At 41.3% G+C, this 15,803-nt stretch overlaps 1 protein-coding gene across 1 annotated transcript in view; it reads left to right on the forward strand.

The window, feature by feature from the left end:
* SPATA18 (spermatogenesis associated 18) overlaps positions 1–14,628 on the forward strand; it is a 54,369-nt gene extending 39,741 nt beyond the window's left edge. The window contains exon 13 of the mRNA XM_056557948.1: positions 14,609–14,628. Within this exon, the coding sequence (XP_056413923.1) occupies positions 14,609–14,613 (5 nt within the window). The 3' untranslated portion in view covers positions 14,614–14,628. The remainder of the gene's footprint in view (positions 1–14,608) is intronic.
* The last annotated feature ends 1,175 nt before the right edge of the window (positions 14,629–15,803 follow it).

Genomic DNA, 15,803 nt, shown 5'->3' on the forward strand with positions numbered 1-15,803 from the left:
TCCTGCCTGGTCATTTCTAATGCCATTTTGGACATCTTTTTCACTAGACCTCAGCAGCGCCTTCTCCAAAGGGTATTTTCTGCTTCCTGCTTCTATGTCTTTCACCAGGACGGGCTACGCCTCTCCTGCACCCTGGGCTCAGCAGCTGTCTCCAGGTTCTAACCCCTCTGTGGGTTGATATGCAAGTATTTTACTCGCCTCAGGTGAGTACCCACTACCTACGGGCACTGCAGGCCCATTCACTCCATGTTTTTTTCTAGCTAATCGTTTTTTACGGTATCACACTAGGCGCCCCTTGACGGTCTCTCTTTTTTTCTCCTCTTACAGTAGTTCTTATAACCTAGGACATCTTTACGTAGAGCAACAATTCTTTTAAAAAAAATTTTGTTTTTTAGATCCTCAGTGTTTTTGCAATAAGGTGCCATAATAAACTTCCTGTGATTAGTATTAGAGAGCGTGAGAGCGATAACATCAAATGTAAGACAGCTACCTCCTATTCACCCCAGAGACCTTATAACACTAGCGAGTCATATGGCTCTGGGGAGGAAAAATGGCTAACTGGGTCCAAGTTGGACATTTCCACTTAGGGGTGTACTCACTTTTGTTTCCAAGGTTTAGACATTAATGGATGTGTGTTGAGTTATTTTGAGGGGGCACAACATTAAACCTTGTTATACAGGCTGTGCACTCACTACTTTACATTGTAGTAGATGTGTCATTTCTTCAGTGTTACATGAAAAGATATAATAAAATATTTACAAATAGGGATGTGTTCAGTTATGTAAAATACTGTTCATAATATATTTTTATCATGTGCTACAACCAATGAAACACAATGTTTTCTGCATAGTCCTCATTTAATCCACTCTAGTGCTACTGCTGCACCTGCTAATCAGGCACCCAGGTAGCATTCCATAGTTTGAAGACCACCTAAATTGGAAAATGAATGAAAAATGCCCATTAAGGTTGCTGAGGGTGCAGGCTTAGTATAGCAGATAATCATTTTAAATAACAAAGTAAGTAATTCTAACCTCGCCAACCTTCTGCTGCTCCTGTTTTGTCACTTTCCTGGTTCCCCACCGTTATCTGTTCATTCATCCTCAGTGAATTTGTGTTGAAAGGACATGTGACTGCTGGAGTCAATTACTGACCACAGTGGCAAACTTGATGTCAATCTGTCATTGCCACAGGCCAGTTATATGTTAATGCACCATGTCATCGCTAAAGTCTGGTAAACAGAAATTGCCAGGGTACCAGGTAAGCATTGGCACAGGAGTGGCAGGGTTTGGTATTTCTCCTTTTGTTATTTTATACCAGTGTTGTAAAAATAAGAAAATTAAGTTATACTACCCTACCCCAATCCCCAGCAGCTTTCGCACCAATGCTCCTGGTCCTCTTGGTTATTTCCTAGTTCTTGATGACAAATTGTCCCCACAGTAACTGTCCTATTCAGCAAATAACTCAATGAGGAGGGACATCGCTGTGGGGACTGATTGGCTGAGTGGGGCAGTTCCTGACAGAATGTCATCAGGAACCAGGGTAAAACAGAGAGGAAGTGTCAATGCTGCAGCTGTGTGGAATCGGGTAGGTGAGTATACTGTCTTTCTCCCATTGATTTTTTTTCCTGTAAAACAGCATGGTTTTTGGTTCAGAAAAAGTGTTTAAAGGGGTACTCCGGCGCTTACACATCTTATCCCCTATCCTTTGGATAGGGGATAAGATGCCTGATCGTGGGGGGTCCCGCCGCTGGGGACTCCCCTGATCTTGCACGCAGCACCCCAGTCAAAATCAGTCCCCGGAGCATGTCTATGCGCCGGAGTACCCCTTTAATACCATACAATGTTTTAGCCTGTGTGAAGAAGCCCTTAGAGTTTTCTGTCTATTGTGGAGCTACAATTTATGGTAGTTCTTTCCAGACAAGTGATGAGATATTATGCCTTTGAAAACAAGACAAAAATGGTGTATAGAGAAGTCAATTTAATCATGAAGCTTTGACTAACACTGACTATATTGTCAGCAATTGTAAAATTTTTAATTTGTAAAAGGATCGCATCTTATATAACATTTTTGTTAGTTTTTTCAGCCTTATTTTTAGGGTGTTTTGTTGCAGTTTTTTTTTTTAAATCCTTTTTAGCCATTTTTTCCCATCTGTGTACAACATGTAATATGGCCCAAAACACTGTGTGGGAACATAGCCTAATGTGGACTTACAGCTGCATCTATCAGCCTAATGCTCCCCTGCCTGACATCTCAGATTATGAATATTTGGATAAATCACACACAAATTATTTGATGTGAAGTTATTCTGTGTATCCTGTAGAGACGAGCAAAGTTACAGTGATTCGATTCGTCACAAACCTCTCGGCTCGGCAGTTGCTGACTTTAGCCTGCATAAATTAGTTCAGCTTTCAGGTGATCCGGTGGGCTGGAGACTAGGACTGTATCCACCTTTTCCAGCCCACCGGAGCACCTGAAAGCTGAACTAATTTATGCAGGATAAAGTCAGTAACTGCCGAGCCGAGAAGTTCCTGACGAATCAAATTACTGTTATATATTCCTAGAAGTCTCTAAACCGTGAGTACGCTTCGTAAGGAGCATGGTCTTCTCTTGCAGGTAATGGCAGCTCTGTATGCTGAGCAGGGCTTTGTCTTTTATCTTGCAGGTGTGCCAGTGGAATGATAGTGAGTGAGCAGCTCTATACCCACATATAAATATACAGAACGACATGTGGGCATTTAGTAACTATTGCTGTTCTATGTTCTTTTTTTTTTTATTTCAGGATGGATCACCACTGACAGCAGGCTTCACGGGACCCATATGGTCTATGTTTTATAAACTTTTCATGAGCATATAGGACATTGGTATTCTTACTGTGCTATATATGATATATCCCCTATATTTTGCTATCACCCCTGAGGACATCGCCAAACGGGTGACAGAAACGCGTCGGGTGAGGGGTATTAGCCATCCTTTGGTATGATCAAGGAGGCTAAAGTGATAAAGGTTGTGCTGATATCAAACAAATGAGCACCCTTGGTTTAAAAATATTGTTAAATGAGAAATATTTTTAACAGCTCTATTATTTACGGGACATATACTACTATATGAGCACGTTTACACTAAATACTTTGGAGATTTTACTCAGTACATTAAAAGTTATGTTTTAGGCACCTCAAACACTAGTTATTATTTTGGTCTAAGTGGTGGTACTTTATACGAATCAAATTCCTGTAACTTCGCTCATCTCTAGAATCCTGCACATGCACTTTTTAGAGCCTTAAAATAAACGTCTGCTTTTGAATACAATTAGTTTTTTTCTTTTCTTTTAAATCCATTCGTCTAAAATTCTAGGCTGTTTAACTTCATAATATATCTTTATAGGGGTCTGTGCTACGTTTATCTGATACACAGCTCTAAACTGCCAGCTTTCTTTCACATAGCAATTGAGTTAAAGGGGTTGTCGGAGTTCTGCTGCCCAGCATCTTAGTGTTTGGAGTTGTGCCATCACACGTCCGCTCGTCTTTAGTGGACGCAGTGGTGTCCCATCTCAGCCACTGATAGACTGATTCGGCGTGTGACCAGAGGTGCCAGGCAGTGGGGACCGGAACTTTTTAACACTGGCTGTAGCACAGGAGTGAGGACACTTATCCCCTGACCAGATAAAGAAAAACTTTATGCCCAGACAACCCCTTTAAAGCGTAAGTGTCATTTTAACAATTCTTGACATGTCAAAAGTTGAGATTGCATTGGGTACTCTTGAGACCCCGCTGTGAGCACAAGTTATAGGCTGGGAAAATGTGCAGATTTTTACAGAGAAAAGGTTGGATTTATGGGGAGAAAGGTGTTCGCTACCGTGCAATTCTCCAGGGTGCAACTAGTGATCGCAGCAGCTCTTGAGTGAGACCCGATGCGATCTCAACTTTTGACATATCTGGACAACATGGCAAAAGTTCTTTTAAATGACACTAACACTTTTCTAAATGCTAATTTCTAAAAGTCTGGTTGATGCAGCTACCAATATGCAGCTAGAAATAGGGGGTGCTCACTGGAAATAGATTTTTACAGATCTGTTGTGTGGTTGACCTCTAAATGATCAAATTATTTGAAATGTGTTTCATAAATTCAAAATTTATAATAGAAATTTGTTTCTGTATTTGAAAAAGCTATTTCAAAAAGTTTTAAAAACCTCTGTGGCTTATGTATGAGTTGTAGCAATTAAATATTGATAAAATAGGAGAGACACTTTTAAGTCAAGAAAGTAAATTTGGAGTTTTGTCTTAAAAATTGGTGCATTTATCAATATAAAGCTTAGAAAAGGCAGGTGGCCCAGGGTTAGGCTATGGACAAAGTATGTTAATTGGGCTATATTTGCCTGGCAGAGACCATAAAAGTGTCTTCTTGGAATATGTTGCTATATATGCTTCTATGCGCAATATATACCACCATATGCCTACAATCATGGCCGTAAATATTGGCACCCCTGACATTTTTCCAGAAAATGAAGTATTTCTCATAGAAAATAATTCCAGTAACACATGTTTTTCTATACACATGTTAACTCCCTTTGTGTGTATTGGAACTAAACCAAAAAAGGGAGGAAAAAAAAGAAAATTGGACATAATGTCACACCAAACTCCAAAAATGGGCTGGACAAAATGATTGGCACCCTTTCAAAATTGTGGAAAAATAAGATTGTTTCAAGCATGTGATGCACCTTTAAACTCACCTGGGGCAAGTAACAGGTGTGATCAATATAAAAATCCCACCTGACAGCAGATAAAAAGGAGAGAAGTTCACTTAGTCTTTGCATTGTGTGTCTGTGTGCGCCACACTAAGCATGGACAACAGAAAGAGGAGAAGAGAACTGTCTGAGGACTTGAGAACCAAAATTATGGAAAAATATCAACAATCTCAAGGTTACAAGTCCATCTCCAGAGATCTAGATTTGCCTTTGTCCACAGTGCGCAACATTATCAAGAAGTTCGCAACCCATGGCACTGTAGCTAATCTCGCTGGGCGTGGACAGAAGAGAAAAATTGATGAAAGGTGTCAACGCAGGATTGTCCAGATGGTGGATAAGCAGCCCCAAACAAGTTCCAAAGATATTCAAGCTGTCCTGCAGGCTCAGGGAGCATCAGTGTCAGCGCAAACTATCTGACATTTAAATGAAATGAAACGCTATGGCAGGAGACCCAGGAGGACCCCACTGTTGACACAGACATAAAAAAGCAAAAATACATTTTGCCAAAATGAACTTGAGTAAGCCAAAATCCTTATGGGAAAACGTCTTGTGGACAGATGAGCCCAAGATAGAGATTTTTGGTAAAGCACATCAATCTACTGAAAACGGAATGAGGCCTACAAAGAAAAGAACACTGTTCCTACAGTGAAATATGGTGGAGGTTCAATGATGTTTTGGGGTTGTTTTGCTGCCTCTGGCACTGGGTGCCTTGAATGTGTGCAAGGCATCATGAAATGTGAGGATTATCAACAAATTTTGGGTCGCACTGTACAGCCCAGTGTCAGAAAGCTGGGTTTGCCTCCGAGATCTTGGGTCTTCCAGCAGAACAATGACCCCAAACATATGTCAAAAAGCACCCAGAAATGGATGGCAGCAAAGTGCTGGAGAGTTCTGAAGTGGCCAGCAATGAGTCCAGATCTAAATCCCATTGAACACCCTTGGAGAGATCTTAAAATTGCTGTTGGGAAAAGGCGCCCTTCCAATAAGAGAGACCTGGAGCAGTTTGCAACGGAAGAGTGGTCCAACATTCCGGCTGAGAGGTGTAAGAAGCTTATTGATGGTTATACGAAGTGACTGATTTCAGTAATTTTTTCCAAAGGGTGTGCAACCAAATATTAAGTTAAGGGTGCAAATAATTTTGTCCAGACCATTTTTGGAGTTTGGTGTGACATTATGTCCACTTTTTTGGTTTAGTTCCAATACACACAAAGGGAATAAACGTGTATAGCAAAACATGTGTTACTGCAATCCTTTTTAGTTAGAAATGCTTCATTTTCTTGAAAAAATTTCAGGGGTGTCCACATTTACGGCCATGACTGTATATAGTGGATATATCTTAGGCTTCCATCCGAATTATACATGGTAAGCCTTTCCTGGCATATATGTCAAACAGATGTCATTTATCAGTACCTTATTAAAGTATATTTAGCTACAGTATTTTATGGGATTAGATTTGTGGACCTAACTTGTTACATTAGATATATGTCTTTGTGTCTAGGTTTTGCCCACACTACCTCATACTAGTATGTATTTTCTCTTAGTACATTAGGGTTTTGCAGTGGAGCTTCCCTTATCATACATTCATGGTGTATCCTTTAGAACAAAGTACTAAAAGGGTTGTACTTATGGGGCTTATATTAGTAAATAGGCTCCGTAGAGTAACACAAACTAGTTCATCTTTACATTAAATGGTCTCCAACTTGTCATTTCACTCTCTGCCATGACATGACATGCTTCAGTTTAAAAGTAAGAGTACTTATTTAGAAATTTTATTAATATACATAAAAATGAACAATAATAAATGATGAAAAGATAGGAAACTTTCCTAACCATGAATGACGAGAGTATATCTCTAAAGTATTAGAAAAATTGGCATCTGTCACCTTTGTCTACTTTGCCATTAAACAAAGATTGGACCTTTGAACAAATAGGATTTCATTTGATGGTGTGCTCCATAGGAAATTACTTAGGAAATTACTTACCCCAAGACATCTTATCCCCTATCCAAAGGATAGGGGATAAGATGTCTGATCTCGGGAGTCCCGCCGGTGGGGACCCCCGCAATCTAGCATGCAGCACTCACCTGAAAGTACTGCCGGAAGCGCTGGAGGTTCTCAGTCTTTTGCCTCCCGACCACGGGGACGGATTATCGTGACATCACGACTCCGCCCCCATGTGACGTCACGCCCCCTGTGACGTCAAAGTTGATTGTGGCATCTCAAATGTTAAAAAGTGTAAAACGAGTAAAAAAAAAGTTGATACATGTGAATAAGCCCTTCCCCTAATAAACATTGTAATCACCCCCCATTTCCCATTTTTTAAATAAAATAATTTAATAAAAAAAATAAACAATCATATATGGTAACACCACATGCGTAAATGACCAAACTATTAAAATATAAGGTTAGTTAAACCGCACGGTCGATGGCGTACACGTAAAAGAATACCAAAGTCTAAAATTGTGGATTTTTGGTCACTTCATATACCATAAAAAAAAAAAATACCGTAAAAAATGGTACCAATAAAAACTAAAGATCACGATGCAAACAATGAGCCCTCATATATCCTTGTATGCGAGGAAAAAAATGATAGGGGTCAGAAGATGACAATTTTAAACATACTAATTTTGGTACATGTTGTTATAATAAAGTAGTAAAATAAAATAAAACCTACATAAATTAGGTATCCTTGTAATTGTATGGATGTACAGAATAATGATAAGGTGTAATTTTTACCGAAAAGTGCACTGCGTAGAAACGGAAGCACCCAAAATTTACAAAATGGCATTTTTTTTATTTCACCCCACAAATAAGTTTTTGTTATAAAATGAGTGATGTCATTACAAAGTACAATTGTTGTCACAAAAAACAAGCCCTTATATGGGTCTGTAGGTGCAAAATTGAAAGTGTTCTGATTTTTAGAAGGGAAGGAGGAAAAAACGAAAGTGCAAAAACCAAAATTGGCCGAGTTCTTAAGAACAAAATAGGTTGAGTCATTTTGGCCTTAAGGACCAGACCAATTTTATTTTAGCATTTTCGTTTTTTCCTCCTCACCTTTTAAAATCTTAAATCTTATTGCTATTTATAAATTTTTTTTGTAAATGTGATGTCACCAAAGAGCAGCAATTTTGGACTTTTTTTTTTACGTTTACGCCGTTCACCTTATGGGATCATTAACATAATATTTTGATAGATTGGACGTTTACACACGCAGTGATACCAAATATTTATTTTTTATGCTTTTTTGAGTAAACTGGGGGAAATGGATGATTTAAATTTTTATTGATGGAGTGCATTTTTCACTTTTTTTCTTTTTTTTTTAACTCATTATGTCCTCATAGGGGACAATCTATAGCAATCATTAGATTTCTAATACTGTTCAGTGCTATCCATTAAGCATAGCACTGATCAGTATTATCGACGATCTTCTGCTCTGGTCTGCTGGAAGGCAGATTTGTGTTGATCATGGCATCTGAGGGGTTAATTGCAGAGATCAGCACGCGCTGATAGCAGCCGGGACCTGCTCTGCATGATGCAAGCACTGTTCCGGTTTTTGGGTCATGTGCAGGATGTAACTGTACGTCCTGGTGCGCGAAGTATCAGCGCATCAGGACGCACATTTATGTCCATTGTCCTTAAGGGGTTATGGGGTTAATACATTTGCAAAAGATTCTAAAAATCCATATTGACTTTATTATTATGGAGTATTGAGTGCAAAAATTATTTTCTTTATTTTAGCGCAATGCTACAACATAACAACATTTAAAAAAATTGAAAGGGTCTGAAAGGTTTATGAATTCATTGTATATATTGATAAGAGGATCTGAATCATTTACTGATGTACAACTTAGCAATATATCGATCAAATCGATCAAATAAATAAAATTCTTTCACCTGAAAATTGACATAAGCCTTTGCTCTTGAGCATACTTCATTATTGCTATAATATTTTGTCATCACTCTATAGGCAATTGTGATAATTTGTCTTTCATTGTTACTTTGCTATTACTTTTTCATTTTATTACCTAAGATTTTGGTGCTTTTCAAAAATATAGAGTATTAAATGCTGTAAAGTTCTGCATTTGGACTATTACATCAATAAATTTTTGCATAAATTACTCAGTGGTTTTCTTTTACAAAACATTTATCCAAAGCAACATTTCACGCAGAAGCAGTAATTGCATATGGTGTCATATTGGTGCCCACAGGAGTCCATGGCAGGGGTTCTACAAGGTTTACGCCCCTGCAGAGGTCAACCACACATAACAGGTATAGGATAGTGATAAAAATCGAGAAAAATATGGTAGCATAGGTGTGTGTGGTTATAAGCCCAGGAGTTGTCAGACTTTATTTGGGAATCCGGGTGGGTAATGCAGAGATTTAACTTGATCCACAGGGGCGAAAAAGGCTTCAGCATCAAAATGTCCAAGCTGCCTATAGTTAAAAACAGCACATTCTAGATCCAATTAGAACATATGATGTTCACATCCATTTGAAAGAGAAAAAACACATATCAAGCCTAGTTATATCTTACTCATGGTTAGGGTAGTGATGCTCAACCATAATGGGAGTCTTCTTGGAGGAGAGCTGAAAGATTGCACTTATGTGTAAATAAAGGAACCACCATCTTTATGATGGTTCCTTTTAAAGGGGTACTCCGGCCCTAAGACATCTTATCCCCTATCCAAAGGATAGGGGATAAGATGTCAGACCGCAGGGGTCCCACCACTGGGGACCCCCGCAATCTTGCATTCGGCACCCACCTCTTTGAGCTGCGTGCCACGCTGCCAGCCAGCTCACAAACTGCCGGGTGCCGACCACGGGGCCGGAGTATCGTGATGTCATGATTCTCCTACCCCGTGGTCAGCACCTGGCAGTTTGTGAGCTGACAGCACGGCAAGCAGCTCAAAGAGGTGGGTGCTGAATGCAAGATTGCGGGGGTCCCCAGCGGCGGGACCCCCGCGGTCAGACATCTTATCCCCTATCCTTTGCATAGTGGATAAGATGTCTTAGGGCTGAAGTACCCCTTTGAAAGCACTCCTCACAACATTGCCAATGTGGTCTCCAGACCAATCTCTGGCTATCAATACATCCAAGACAAAAGAGGGACTCATTACTGAAAAGGATAGACCTCCATTCCAACCTCCATTGCCATCTTGCTCTGCACCATAACCTTATGGTTTCTCTTTTATTGTGTTGCAATTTCAGTGTTGAGGTGGAAATGTCACACCAGTGCTACCCCTGTGAATTTTGATGTGGGATGGCATAATGTATGGTAGCTGGACCCCATCTAGTCTTCATTGAAAGACTGGGTGTGGTTCTGCAGCTCAGTTTCATTGAAGTGAATGGAGCCAAGTTGTAAAACCACACCCAACCTGTAGACAGATGAGGAGCTGTTTTTGAAAGAAATAAACTGTGTTTTTCTATTCCTGGGTAACCCCTTTAACATAAAAAAAAAACACATTAAAACAAAAGTTTCACATATCATAAAATGGACTTCTTGGATTCTTGACACTTGTCATCATGCTCCCACAAGATGGCACTATTGCTTCAAGTGCCATTATTTTAAAACGTTCAAGTTTGCACTTTTATACCAAACTGTACATTTAAGGAAAACAACATTCTAAGTTCAGGGCCATCTTTAATTAATTATAATTTTTAATTATTAAAACATTACCTTTGCAATATACTTCATAAAAAAATTATTTTCTTTTTTATAGAAATCATGGCTTATAAAAAATAAAAAAACACCAATAGATACTGCTATAGAGAAAAATAGAGGTTCTTAGCTTACCATATGGCCAAATAGTGTGTACCCTCCCACCACAATAAGGTGACCTATGAGAAATATAGGTGCTAGACACATAAAAATTGTATGTACATCAGGATTAGGTACTAATTAACATATACAAAATTTTGTGGGTTATGACAGGTGCTGTTTAAACACAAACACAGAAGAGCCTAGTTCTTTAATGTCATTGTTCTATAGTTATTCCCTAGTTAAAGATTATGCCAAGTGCAGTGGTTTACGGATAACATGTTATAGCTCTTACCTTGCTTTGAACTGACCATATATATAGATTTTACATGGGTGCACTGCAGGGAGCCCTTATTTTTAAATGTAAATAAAATAAACGTATGTAAATGTTCTTTACTGCTAAGTTGTGCACCCCATTTAAAATAAATGTTAAACTAGAACAAAGTGCTGTATAGCAACAATAATCTGTTTACAGGTGTTGCTGTTTTTCTTTTTCTGGCCTACAGTGAGCCTCAATAGGGGTGTAGAACACTTTGCCTTGCTGTAACTTGCATAGGGAGTGTGCTGTGTTAGTGAAATAATACTGTTATTCAGTATGACATGCAGATTAGAGGAGTCGCTGTTAAAATCACTGTCGCAGAGCGGCACAATGACAGAGCCTGGAGGTGGCATCAGTATGAGGAGACCATATTGTGGCTAAATGACCCAGCCTGGAGGCGGCAACAGCCTGATGAGACCATAGGGCCTCACAATTGAAAATATTAACCCCTTCCCGCAAATGGATGTGTATGAACGTCCATTTTTCCTGTCACTTAATGCAAATGGACGTTCATACACGCCCATTACATTTTCTATCACAGTGTCCCATGGCATGGTGATAGAAATGTCATCGCAGCTGTTCTGAACAGCTGACCAATGTTACTATGCGGCTGGGGACCAATCAGAATAGTCCCCTGCTGTTGATTATTGGCCAGTCATTAAGTGACTGACCAATGACATGGGACTTGCGAGGTTCGTGGTGTTTACTGAATCTGAGAAGCTAATTTCTCTGCCTGATCTTCTCAGATTCGGTAGTGGTTTTAAAAAGAGAATTAACCCCCGATTAATCCCTGATCACTGTTCCCGCATTGCTGGCATCGCTGTGCCCTGTGCAGCTGTCAGTTGCTGCCAGTGAGATTGCTGTGTGCGATCTCATCTAAGTCCCCTGTAGTGTTCCCAGGTATTCCCACCAAGTTTTCCCAGGTGACCCCACAAGTGTTCACAAGTGTCACCCAAAACCTACATTATTTCCCCCCAAGGGTCTCTGTCTGCAGCCCGATCTGTGTCAGGAGCACTGTGCCGGTCTCCTGCATCCTGGCGTTCCTGTCAGTGAGATTGAGATCGCTGTCTGTGATCTCACATAAGCACATAAGTGTTCCCCACCAATTGTTCCCCCCAAACATTTATCACATACCCCCAAGTGAAATATACAGCCCCCTAAGTGATCTGCTGCCTCTGTGCTCAGATCTCTGATAGTGAGCTTCCTCCTCACTGGCGATCTCCTTGTCAGTGAGGATTTTATCTGTGCCCTCATAAAAGGCCCTCAAAGTGTGCCCCCTAAGTTTATCCACAGCCCCCTGAGTGATCTGCTGCATCCTACCTCTCACAGATCCTCAGATCCATCTATTCTGATCCTGTTCTGTCAGTGAGCTGTCTGCTGCCTCAGCAAAAAATCCTTTAATGTGTAATAAAATAAAATCTAGTTCCTGCCACTTGATTTGTTGCATCAGTACACTTTTGTGTAATCCGTCATTTAATCAGTGTTGTCAGTCACTTGATCCGTGCAGTATTTGTTGTAACCCTGTGAATCCAGGTAGAAAAAACAGACATGGCCACACATCCACAATTTTGTATTTTGATCTAATTGCTTCTGAGCATAATTTCAAAAACAAATAGGTTGTTAGTATACATTTTGAGCAAAAGGTACAAGCCCACTCGCCACGTCAAGGCCACCTATTAAGAGTGGGTCCCTAGCGTCCCTAGCGTCCCTAGCATAAAATGGCATAGCACCGGGCGGCATCCACCACCGCCGCAACACCAGTGCCCACAGGGGGAATGTCCCACTGGCAGAGTGGCCCCAATGCCACTCAAACCAGTCTCTGGGCCACACCCCCCCCCCCACAGACACGGCGCCACGGCAACAACGGACACCGCACAGCACCACACCAGTGTGAACAAGGTGCAAAAGCTCACCTACCATGTGCTCCCAGTCAGACTAGGAGGCTGCTAGAAAATGAAAGGGCCTTGTGTAGCTACCTGCTACTTATATAGGGTTGGGCTGAGGGGGTGGGGCGGAGTGCAGGCAAAGGGGAAAAAACAAAAAAGGCGGGGATAGAATACACAATGTGAATCGTGGTAGAAAAAACAGACATGGTGCACATCCACAATTTTGTATTTTGATCTAATTGCTTCTCAGCATAATTTCAAAAAATAACAGGTTGTTAGTATACATTTTGATCAAAAGGTACAAGCCCACTCGCTACGTCAAGGCCACCTATTAAGAGTGGATCCCTAACGTCCCTAGCATAAAATGGCGTAGCACTTGGTGGCATCCACCACCACCATGACACCAGTGCCCACAGGGGGAACGACCCACTGGCAGAGCGGCCCCAATGCTACTCAAACTAGTCTCTGAGCTGTAATCCCCCCCTCCCCCCCCCCGCAGACCCATCCCCCCAAAAACAAATAAATAAAGAACACACAAAAAAATAAAATTATTAGTTGTTAGTCATCAGATCAGGTTCAATCATCTGATCCATGCACTCAGTTATCTGGTCCGTGTCATCTGCCATTTGATCCGTGTTGTCAGTCATTTGATCCGTGCAGTATTTGTTGTAACTCCCCCCCCCCCCCCCCAAAATAAATAAATAAATAAAAAAACACCCCAAAAAATAAAATTGTTAGTTGTTAGTCATCAGATCAGGTTCAGTCATCTGATTCGTGCCATCAGTTTTCTGATCCGTCTTTTCAGTTTTCAGATTTCTGTCGTAGTTTAAAACATGGCACAACGGTATTACAGTGCAGAGGAGGCCTTCGCTATGATATTCGCTGATACAGACAACGCTAGTGATGGCGAGGATGAATTAATACTTTCATCTGCATCCTCATACCCACCCTCTTCCTTGTCCTCTGAGAGTGATGAGCCCCCTGCACAGCGCAGAAGAGTAGCTGCAGAGCCTGAGTCTATGGACACGGACGGCATGTGGGTACCTGCTACCAATTACACCCCCCAGGTTCCCAACTTTACTGCCTCCTCAGGTGTACAAGTTAACACAGAGGGATTCCAGGAGATAGATTTTTTTATGTATTTTTTACTGAGGAATTTGTAAATAACATGGTCCACCAAACTAATTTGTATGCCTCCCACCCCACATCTGACAAGGGCAACATTGGACCCCCACAGAACCATTGTATAATACCCCCCTTTACCAATCCGTTATGAGTAGGACCCGCTTAGAGATAATTAGCATATGTCTCCTTTACAATGACAACACCCTCTGCCACCCCGCCAAAACCCCAATTATGATCGTTTATACAAAATTAAGCCCATAATAGATCACCTAAAGTCTAAATCTTCTGAACTAATCAATCCTTAAAGGGGTATTCCGGGCAAAGGATAGGGGATAAGATGTCTGATCTCCCTGCACCGCCGGGCTTCCGAGAAGGGGCCGGGAAGTCATGCCACGCCCCCTCCATTCATTTCTATGGGAGGGGGCGTAACAGCCGCCACGCCCCCTCCCATAGAGATGAATGTAGGGGGTGGGACGTGATGTCATGTCCCCGTCTCGTAAGCCCGGCGGTTTCTGAAACTGCAGACGCAGCTACGCATAGAATGCGGGCTGCTGCAGGGAGCCACTGGGTCAGACATCTTATCCCCTATCCTTTTGATAGGGGATAAGATGTTTTTGCCCGGAATACCCCTTTAATAATACACAGGATTAGTAAATCTGCATTTACCCTTGTGCAGAATGTAGGACTCCTCTCATTATACTAGTAATCAATTGTTCCTTACCTTTTGTCTTGACGTCCTAGCTACAATGTTTTGTGTAACAATTTATATTTCTATTGCAGGATAAGGAACTTGATGAATGAGACTCCGACCTCGTACTCCCTACTCATCATGCACAATGGAGTGATCTATGCTGTCCGCGATCCATATGGCAATCGTCCTATGGATCGTGACAAGTGAGGAAAGAGGTACGGTGTATTAAAGGACATCTGTAGTGCAATATAACTTATCCCCTATCCGACGGATAGGGGATAAGTTATAGATCACGGGGGTCCGAGTGCTTGGGCCCCCCGGCGATCTCCTGAATGGGGCCGTGGCAGTATGCTGGTAAGGGGGTGTTCTATCCCCGCATGACGTGGCGGCTGACACGCCCCCTCCATGTATCCCATAGAGTGTCTGCTGCTGCTTTCTGTGGGGACGACACTCCACTTCCTGCAGACTGCCGCGGCCCCGTACAAGAGATCGCGTGGGGCTCCAGCACTCGGACCCCCCCTTGATCTATAACTTATCCTCTATCCTTCAGATAGGGGATAAGTTATACTGCACTACAGATGTCCTTTAAGTCACTAAACTGCATTATTTCTACTCTTATAATGTCATAGTTAGGAGATTTTTTAAAACCTGTCCAGAGGAAGCGTTGCTGAGTTGCCAATAGCAACCAATCAGATCACTTCTTTCATTTTTTTTAAAGGCCTCTGAAAAATGAAAGAAGCAATCTGGGCAACTCAGCATCTTTTGCACTGGTCAGGTTTTGATAAATATCCCCCATAGACTCTACTTAACACCCACCACTAATGTCTGTGTAAAAACTGGAGATGCGGTGTCATCCTAGTCATGCACAGGGAAAAGACTGTGCAAAATAAGGAGGGCGAAGTGGTCATGTATATGTACATCCCATGACTACATCACCCTTTTAAGCATTAGTATAGCACAATGTGGCCTGTTACAGACTCTAGTAACTCTAGGTTGAAGACCACTGCTCTAGTAGAACCACGCTTGTCTGTACATATCATTGCTCCAGTGCATAGAACCTTTTGGGTTTGGATCAAGTAGACTGTCTAAAGTGGAGCAGGATTATAAAGCAACACATGACATTTTAGGCAAATGCAGGTTTTTGATTTAGAAACAAGTTGACTTTTTTTGTGAGATCCATTGGTTTTGAGCTCTATTTATGATTTAGGTCCAAGGTTTTCTCTTTTCACACAGTCTATTCACAAGTCTCTGTCAACTGGGGAAGATTAGATTATAAATCCCCAA

The sequence above is a fragment of the Hyla sarda genome, chromosome 1 (genome assembly GCF_029499605.1).
Source record: "Hyla sarda isolate aHylSar1 chromosome 1, aHylSar1.hap1, whole genome shotgun sequence".
Lineage (NCBI taxonomy): Eukaryota > Metazoa > Chordata > Amphibia > Anura > Hylidae > Hyla > Hyla sarda.